This window comes from Schistocerca serialis, chromosome 4, assembly GCF_023864345.2.
Source record: "Schistocerca serialis cubense isolate TAMUIC-IGC-003099 chromosome 4, iqSchSeri2.2, whole genome shotgun sequence".
NCBI classification, from domain to species: Eukaryota; Metazoa; Arthropoda; class Insecta; order Orthoptera; family Acrididae; genus Schistocerca; species Schistocerca serialis.
The window spans coordinates 320,675,494-320,685,068 of record NC_064641.1 but is presented as its reverse complement, the minus strand read 5'-3'; the positions used below and the strand labels follow the sequence as shown (position 1 = coordinate 320,685,068).

The window sequence follows — 9,575 nt, the reverse complement described above, 5'->3', positions numbered from 1 at the left end:
GTGAGGCTTTATCCATCGTGTGTGCGCAGTTGAGTCATGAACCAGTTTGCGCCTTTGTTTATTTCAGGAACTCAGTATCGCTGTTCGACTGTCATTGGTACGTGGAGTATTGACCTTTATAAAAATTTGCTCCCTTATAAACTTCTTCACGAAGTGTCGGCAAGTTCGTGGTTAATTTGAGAACTGCGAAGTTTGCCTGGCGGGTTAAGTTGTTAGTGTTTAGGAATTTGTGTGTTAATTTTATCCTATGCTGTGACTTTGTATACCGCACGGGACTAATATTTGATGGTCAACAACGAACTATTTATTTTAAATTTTATCCTGTAGAGTGAATCGGTTTATGCTCGTGTAAATATTCGCTGAAAGTGCGTTCTGTTTTGCCTGCTACTGCATATTATGAACTGTGATTTGGAGCCAAGGTAAAGGGATCAGTTGCCGTGTGTGCGCTGTAAGTTTCCGGAAACCATCACCAAGAGGCTTGGTATGACTATCAAGGTCTAGTATAAAACCATATTGACTCACGAAGATCCTGTTCGTCAGTTGCCCTACAGGCTATCTCCCCCCCGCCCCAGGCGAAATGCCTAAGTGTCTTGATAGACAGCTTGTTGCATGAAGGAGTCATAATACCATCTATCTCCCCATATGTGTCACGAATGTTTCTGGTTCTTAGGTAATAAGGTGAAGTCCCGACGAGTGGTTGACGACAGGTTGGTGAACAAAAAGGTTATCTTGGAATCTGTGCCTTTACCTGATATTCCTCATTGTTGCACATTATTATTTGTGGCCAAGTATTTCACCGATTTCTGGATGTGAACCATATTTCAAATTTGCACTGTCAGCAATTACAGTGGGTTGAGCGTTTGGTGCCAACAGGAAAGACGCCTAAGAAGTCAATCTGCGAGATAGAGTGAACAAGTGCGAGTTGTGACTGCGACTTCTCCGATGGTGCGAGTCGGGGAGTGAGGAAATTATTTTCAAATTAGTATTGCGTAGCACGAGATAAATTCAGAACATCATAGTCTGACAAGTGAAAATGTGAAAAGTGTGTATTTCCATTTAAGCGGAGTGGACTTAAGATCGATATAGGAACGCGTTTCAAGAACTGAATGTATAACAAACCCAACATTAATTATAAACACTTTAATTGAAAGATTCTTTTTCCAACATAGTATGTTTAAAAAATTATTCTTGAGATTGGAAGTAGTATATTGAGAGGTCAGATGTTACATGTGAGTACATTTGGAGAAGTTGTGGCGATGTCCGAAAATGCAACCTTCCAACAACCCGAAGAAAAAACAATACCATATCAAATAACAGTTAAAGTAAATGAACAGTAAATAAAAGCGTCAAAAGCACTGGGCACCTTAAAATTAAATTATTGTTCGTTCCTGCTGAGTGCGTCGATGAAGCTTCCATTTCTGCATGTTCTTCATAACCGTTAAGGAAATCTGCAGATGCGCGTGGATGTGACCTTCTTTCTTCACTTTGCTGTTTTACTATTGTCACATGATTGTTTGTAGTACTGTTCATTCTACATCTGTCTATTCAATCCCTCCATTTACAACTCAGAAAACTGATCCTGTTCCGTTTTACATCAACTCCCAGGACCCCTATATGTGCGTATCTGTGGTTTTTTTTTTTTTTTAATATTTACAATTAAACCTGGTTTTCTGCTACCAGTGATTTACCTCCTTGCTATATGTTAAAGAGTGCACCCTCTCTAATGTTGTTATGGACAATGTAAAGAGAGAGCGAGTTATTTATAAACCAGTTCACTAGCTGCTAGACACCTGTTACTTGAGTTACCCAGGAACGCAAGTTCACCACGATGGCGTTGACGCCAGGGCAGCCGGGCAGAGCGCATCCTCTGCCCCAGGAGACGATGCCGTACTGGGTGGATCCTTCCACCAGGGGTCCTCCGCTGTCGCCCTGGCACGAGTCCTTGCCACCCGCATCTTCGCTGGCGCAGATCATGTGCCACGCGATTTCGCCACCGTAGGCAGAGTTACAGGCGGTACGGGCCACGATGGACGTGGTGACCGCCTGAGCTGTAGGGGAGGAGCCTCCGATGGACAGGTCGCCCCAGCCCGTGACGGTCACCGCTGTGCCTGCAGATGGCTCCGTCGAGCCGAGGCTCACCGCCTGCAAAGTACGGTACACGGTACACACTTGTCACGTGGCGCCCTTGAAAACAGCAGAACAAAAGGCGTACGTAGCATAATTTTAAATTCACTCTGTTAACACAATTATTCTGTAAGTAATATTGTCGTGCCAAAGTATGATTAGGTTTCATATCGAAATCGATTGCTGAAACGTAAGTGGGAAACAAGTGCAACGCTTGTACATACAATCACATCCCTCAAATATCTTAAGGCATTCAACGGCCGCTCATTCAAAATAATACCGATACTGCCGAGAATTCTTCCGGGTTGTATGGCCGTGGTCCATGGAACTCTTCTAGGACAGAAGAGGTCCATGGGCCACGGCCATACTACCCGGAAGAATTCTCGGGAGCTGAAACATCCGGTTGTGAAAGACTTCATTGTATGATTACCGATACTGTTTTGTTCTACAACTACTTTCGCCACTTCAGTTTCCTTCACAGTTTCCAAGTGACTGCAAATATCAGCCGTGTGTATTATTTAGTTTTTGGCCTGTTTCATATTTCTTTACCAATAAGTACATCAAAAAGTAGTTATAAATTTTTCCTTGTCTCTCTACCAACATAGCATTGCTGCCATGTATTCTCAAATATCAAATGCTAGTGACCGGCTAGCATTTGATATTTGAGAATACAATATCACATGCTAGTCACCGGCACCTCCCCATGAACCATGGACCTTGCCGTTGGTGGGGCGGCTTGCGTGCCTCAGCTATACAGCAGGCCGTACCGTAGGTGCAGCCACAACGGAGGGGTATCTGTTGAGAGGCCAGACAAACGTGTGATTCCACAAGAGGGGCAGCAGCCTTTTCAGTAGTTGCAGGGGCTACAGTCTGGATGATTGACTGATCTGGCCTTGTAACACTAATCGAAACGCCCTTGCTGTGCTGGTACTGCGAACGGCTGAAAGCAAGGGGAAACTACAGCCGTAACTTTTCCCGATGGCATGCAGCTTTACTGTATGATTCAATGATGATGGCGTCCTCTTGGGTAAAATATTCTGGAGGTAAAATAGTCCCCCATTCGGATCTCCGGGCAGGGACTACTCAAGGGGACGTCATTGTCAGGAGAAAGGAAACTGCGGTTCTACGGTTCGGAGCGTGGAATGTCAGATCCCTTAATCGGGCAGGCAGGTTAGAAAATTTAAAAAGGGAAATGGATAGGTTGAAATTAGATATAGTGGGAATTAGTGAATTTCGGTGGCAGGAGGAACAAGACTTTTGGTCAGGTGAATACAGGGTTATAAATATAAAATCAAATAGGGGTAATGCAGGAGTAGGTTTAATAATGAATAAAAGCATAGGAGTGCGGGTAAGCTACTACCAACAGCATAGTGAACGCATTATTGTGGCCAAGATAGACACGAAGCCCATGCCTACTACAGGTTTATATGCCAACTAGCTCTGCAGATGATGAAGAAATTGATGAAATGTATGATGAGATAAAAGAAATTATTCAGGTAGTGAAGAGGGATGAAAATTTAATAGTCATGGGTGACTGGAATTCGAGAGTGGGAAAAGGGAGAGAAGGAAACATAGTGGGTGAATATGGATTGGGGGAGAGAAATGAAAGAGGAAGCCGTCTGGAAGAATTTAGCACAGAGCATAACTTAATCATAGCTAACACTTGGTTGAAGAATCATAAAAGAAGGTTGTATACATGGAAGAAGCCTGGAGTTACTAGAAGGTATCAGATAGATTATATAATGGTAAGACAGAGATTTAGGAACCAGGTTTTAAATTGTAAGACATTTCCAGGGCCAGATTTGGACTCTGACCACAATCTGTTGGTTATGAACTGCAAATTAAAACTGAAGAAACTGCAAAACGGTTGGATTTAAGGAGATTTTGCCTGGATAAACTGAAAGAACCAGAGGTTATACAGGGTTTCAGGGAGAGCATAAGCGAACAGTTGACAGGAATGGGGGAAAGAAATACAGTAGAAGAAGAATGGGTAGCTCTGAGGGATGAAATAGTGAAGGCAGCAGAGCATCAAGTAGGTAAAAAGACGAGGGCTAGTAGAAATCCTTGGGTAACAGAAGATATATTGAATTTAATTGCTGAAAGGAGAAAATATATAAACGCAGTAAATGAAGCAGGCAAAAGGGAATACAAACGTCTCAAAAATGAGATCGACAGGAAGTGCAAAATGACTAAGCAGGGATGGCTAGAGGACAAATGTAAGGATGTAGAGGCTTATCTCACTAGGGGTAAGATAGCTACTGCCTACAGGAAAATTAAAGAGACCTTTGGAGAAAAGAGAACCACTTGTATGAATATCAAGAGCTAAGATGGAAACCCAGCTCTAAGCAAAGAAGGGGAAGCAGAAAGGTGGAAGGAGTATATCGAGCGTCAATACAAGGGCGATGTACGTGAGGACAATATTATGGAAATGGAAGAGGATGTAGATGAAGATTAAATGGGAGATACGATACTGCGTGAAGAGTTTGACAGAGCACTGAAAGACCTGAGTCGAAACAAGGCCCCGGGTGTAGACAACATTCCATTGGAACTACTGACGGCCTTGGGAAAGCCAGTCCTGACAAAACTCTACCATCTGGTGAGCAAGATGTATGAGACAGGCGAAATACCCTCAGACTTCAAGAAGAACATAATAATTCCAATCCCAAAGAAAGCAGGTGTTGGCAGATGTGAAAATTATCGAACTATGAGTTTAATAAGTCACAGCTGCAAAATACTAACACGGATTCTTTACAGACGAATGGAAAAATTGGTAGAAGCCGACCTCGGTGAAGATAAGTTTGGATTCCGCAGAAATGTTGGAGCACGTGAGACAACACTGACCCTACGACTTCCCTTAGAATATAAATTAAGGAAAGGCAAACCTACGTTTCTAGCATTTGTGGACTTACATAAAGCTTTTGACAATGTTGACTGGAATACTCTCTTTCAAATTCTAAAGGTGGCAGGGGTAAAATACAGGGAGCGAAAGGCTATTTACAATTTGTAGAGAAACCAGATGGCAGTTATAAGAGTCGAGGGGCATGAACGGGAGGCAGTGGTTGGGAAGGGAGTAAGACAGGGTTGTAGCCTGTCCCCGATGCTATTCAATCTGTATATTGAACAAGCAGTGAAGGAAACAAAAGAAAAATTCGGAGTAGGTATTAAAGTCCATGGAGAAGAAATAAAAACATTGAGGTTTGCCGATGACATTGCAATTCTGTCAGAGACAGCAAAGGACTTGGAAGAGCACCTGAACGGAATGGACAGTGCCTTGAAAGGAGGATATAAGATGAACATCAACAAAGGCAAAACGTGGATAATGGAATGTAGTCGAATTAAGCCGGGTGATGCTGAGAGAATTAGATTAAGAAATGAGACACTTAAAGTAGTAAAGGAGTCTTGCTATTTGGGGAGCAAAATAACTGATGATGGTCGAAGTGGAGAGGACATAAAATGTAGACTGGCAATGGCACGGAAATCATTTCTGAAGAAGAAAAATTTGTTAACATCGAGTATAGATTTAGGTGTCAGGAAGTTGTTTCTGAAAGTATTTGTATGGAGTGTAGCCATGTATGGAAGTGAAACATGGACGATAAATAGTTTGGACAAGAAGAGAATCGAAGCTTTCGAAATGTGGTGCTACAGAAGAATGCTGAAGATTAGATGGGTAGATCACATAACTAATGAGGAGGTATCGAATACAATTGGGGAGAAAAGGAGTTTGTGGCACAACTTGACAAGAAGAAGGGACCGGTCGGTAGGACATGTTCTCAGGCATCACGGGATCACAAATTTAGCATTGGAGGGCAACGTGGAGGGTAAAAATCGTTGATGGAGGCGAAGAGACGAATATACTAAGCAGATTCAGAAGGATGTAGGTTGCAGTAAGTACTGGGAGATGAAGAAGCTTGCACAGGATAGAGTAGCATGGAGAGCTGCATCAAACCAGTCTCAGGACTGAAGAGAACAACAACCACAACAACATTGACCGTCTGGTGTTTCATCCTCTGCCTAAAGCGATATAAGACAGGTACACCCACGAAAAATGTGGCAATATTCCGTTTCTCGGCAGTTAATACAAACTTCCAAGCTTTTGGTTGACGCAAGTATACAGTTGTCCTAGTGGGAGACATCTGACTATATTGCTGTTCTCCACTCTGACAAATAATGTCATTATTGCAGAGAGAACTCAAGTCTAGCAAATGGTAATCGGGTGAACTGTCTGATTAGCTGCGAAACTGTCCCACTCGATTCAAAATTTTAATTTTTATATCAAGACCAGAACCCAAACGCTCCTTAGCTTTAAAATTCATCGATGACATTCTTGAAGATTATTCCTGAAGTTTTACAATATTTTCTATGGCGTTTGCTTTGTGAAATGGTCTAGCGCATGCTAAACCGAACACATTGTCTTGTGTGTTACTACTTTGTCTACAACAATGTAAATGTTGTGTCAGTAAGAAATGAATATTAGCGAAGTGATAGAAAGAAGCGAAAGTTTTTATTGATGTTCCTCAAACGATGGACTGTAGTCATTGTGTCCACAACCGCAGCCGGAAAATTCCCCGCGTTTGGCTGATTATGGAACAGCTATTAGAACCGATGCCATCGTAAAGGCGATTACGAAGGGGCAGCACACACTCGACCTACCTCTAACTTCAGTTCCCTGTAGTGCGAACAGCAGCTAATCACTCAGGTTCACCGTCGAAATTATTTCTGATGCTACGACAGCACTGCCTTGATTACTGAACATGTGAAACAAATCTGTTCTGCCTGTTGGACAACATTATTTTCCAACGCCCTCATTGTTTGGGAAGCTATTATAGAGAGAGCAAAATTAAGCAAGAGAGTTTAAAAATTTCTTTTGCATATGTGTTCACAACAATACTCTTCTCCTAGAGACCAATAAACAGTAAATCCAATACTTTCTAATAAGTACGACGTACTGCATTTACAATTTAGGAATACATTGAAGGCTACTTAAAATCTGATTGTTTGTATGTATTTGACCGAAATGAACACCAAAGCAGGATTAGATATATCCTCTCGAAGAGAATATGTTCATGGGAGAACTGTTTCACTCAATCGATATTAGATACCGGAAAATGAGGAAATGCTATATTATCTACATTGTTTATGATGTTATAGTACAGTGTATGCTTTCTGTCCAGCACGAAATTATGTTACTGCTGAAGTACAACATTTCCTACTGCCCATACGATACCTATTTCTTTGCATAACCCCTTCATATAGTGCCTCATGAGCCCGAGTTTCGTAATTCAGTTTACGCCTGAGGGTAGAAATGTACATTTGAAGTTTTACATAGCTTCACATTTTCACATGTAATTTACATTCAACGCTGATTCCAGAGCGTCTATGGTAGAAGAGTTTTTATAATAGATGAACAGTTTCTATGTGTGGGACACTCTGTCATTTACAGATTTGCCTTGTGTCTGCCATCTGACCTGCAGGTGAGCAGACACGGTACTTTCATAAACTGTCATTAAACAATGAGTTGTCCTCCGTCTTTTACTTTTCCTAAATTGTGATTTCTTTCTTTTTATCGTTAACTCAAATCGCTTCCTAAAATGTCTTCCATTAAATATGTGCTTCAATCAGACTACTTCATCGACCAACGTCAGCCGCATTATTTGTTCTCTTTTAATTGGTCCATCTGAATTTTTTTTTGTATCTTTATTTGCTTTTATCTCCTTCATGGAAGACAAATATATGGTGTATCATCTGTTATATTCAATCTTGAGTTTGGATCAGTCAACAGATCGACAGATGGACGGAAATTGAAATGCATATAACAAAATACGCAATAAAAAACGCTTTGGCCTACGCAATAGACGAATGGGTTATAAATCTAGAAAAAGATAGTTTGGAAGTGTAGCGCAATAGGGTATCAACAGTTTATAGCGCCTTTTCTGTTTGCTTAATGCATTGCCATCAAGTATAAAATTACGATAACAAACCTCAATCATAACCATCTGTTATTTATGGCCGAGAACGTCTGCTCATACGGATAGTTAATGTATTATCTTTGGATGAAGGATGATCGTCAGAAACCCTAATCCTCTTAATGAGCGGAAGGAGCTCAGGCAACGAAGAATTAAAGATTTCAGCGAAATCCAGGGCAGATCTATGACACAACTGGGACACAAGAAAATCCGTCTTCTTGATAAACATCGATAATATAACTAATAACAACCTGATATACCTGGACGTTTTAGATAATTGAAGTAAGGCTCACAATCGGGAAAGGTGGAGGTAAGTTCTTATGGCAACATGTGGAATCCACGACCCTTAAGTAATGATGAAAACTATAATGTCAACCTTTGTTGCCGACCTACGACTGTAGCTTGATCATCACTTAAAGACAGAAACTACGTTCAAGGAGAAGCAAAACAGCTGATCTCGAGCACAAAGTTCTAAGTTAAAGACAAACTCGGTGTATGCGGAAGCAAGTGACTTCTGAGCGCTTGTTGTACCTAAACGTTGCTCTCGAAGGAGAATGATCCGGAGATTTGTACGACATCGACGTCGTAGTCAGTGGTAACGGAGTCGTAATCCTGGTGGTAATATCCGTCGGCAGCATCTTACACAGTTCCGCCGCTTTCGCGGATGGACGATCCGGCTCTGAAGGACATGAAGTTGATAAAGGGTCCCTCGAGACAGTGGGCCGCCGTCAGCACCCAGTCGGAGCTGATGATGGAGGCGCCGCAGCTGTGGGAGCCCAGCTTCTGCAGCGACAGCTGCCAGGGGTACTGCGAGATGTCTACGGCCTCGCCGCCCACGATGCGGCCATCGAGGCGCGGTCTGGGCAAGTGGGACCCCGTGGGGGGCGCAGCGCTGCAGAGCGCCACCAGCAGGCACAGGACGACGGCTGTCTGCATGGTTCTGGCCGGCGGATGCACACAGTCGCCTGTGCGCGGCTTTTATAACGGTGTTATGAAGTACGTACAGCTCTCCACTTTAATGACCACTTGACAATCTGACACTCACGGCCTCTCAAGTACTCACAAAGAGGTCAGTGTATGAATGTTTGACGCTATGACTCTTGATTACTAAGACCACAATTGAGACCGTTTATATTATATCAATTCGTCATAACAGACTGCTCAACAGCTACACTGATACATCAGTGAGGGACTAGTGAATGACTTATGTACCAGGGTAAGGTGAAACATCCCTGGGCGAGGGTTAAGGGTAAAAATATTTATGTTCTCTGTGAGCGAAGAATAAACGCTTTAAAAATTTCGCTGCACATTCAATAATGAAATTAATTTATTGAATGAACTTGTTACTTCCCCCAATATTTTTTTCATTCATATTCAAATCGAGCAAAAATGCCGACGTAAACAGGAAGACTGTAGAGTCTTTAACCATCACCACCAAAGTAAAAGTATTAGTGAACAGGAGAGCGACTATCTAGAGTACGGACTACA

At 42.2% G+C, this 9,575-nt stretch overlaps 1 protein-coding gene across 1 annotated transcript; it reads right to left on the bottom strand.

Annotated features, from left to right (window-relative positions):
- Positions 1 to 1,782: 1,782 nt before the first annotated feature.
- On the bottom strand, positions 1,783 to 9,023 carry LOC126474430 (trypsin delta-like). The gene is made up of 2 exons (XM_050101901.1): positions 8,733 to 9,023; positions 1,783 to 2,142 (listed from the first exon to the last, which is right to left on the bottom strand). Exons 1-2 carry the CDS (start codon positions 9,021 to 9,023, stop codon positions 1,783 to 1,785), a joined length of 651 nt encoding a protein of 216 aa, XP_049957858.1.
- Between the last annotated feature and the right edge of the window lie 552 nt (positions 9,024 to 9,575).

What these genes read in the sequence shown, in the direction of transcription:
- LOC126474430 (XM_050101901.1), bottom strand. Translation starts at nt 9,023, where the DNA reads ATGCAGACAGCCGTCGTCCTGTGCCTGCTGGTGGCGCTCTGCAGCGCT. An exon ending in TCCGCGAAAGCGGCGGAACT is followed by an intron (nt 2,143 to 8,732) that starts GTGTAAGATGCT and finishes CGTACTTTGCAG; the next exon opens with GCGGTGAGCCTCGGCTCGAC.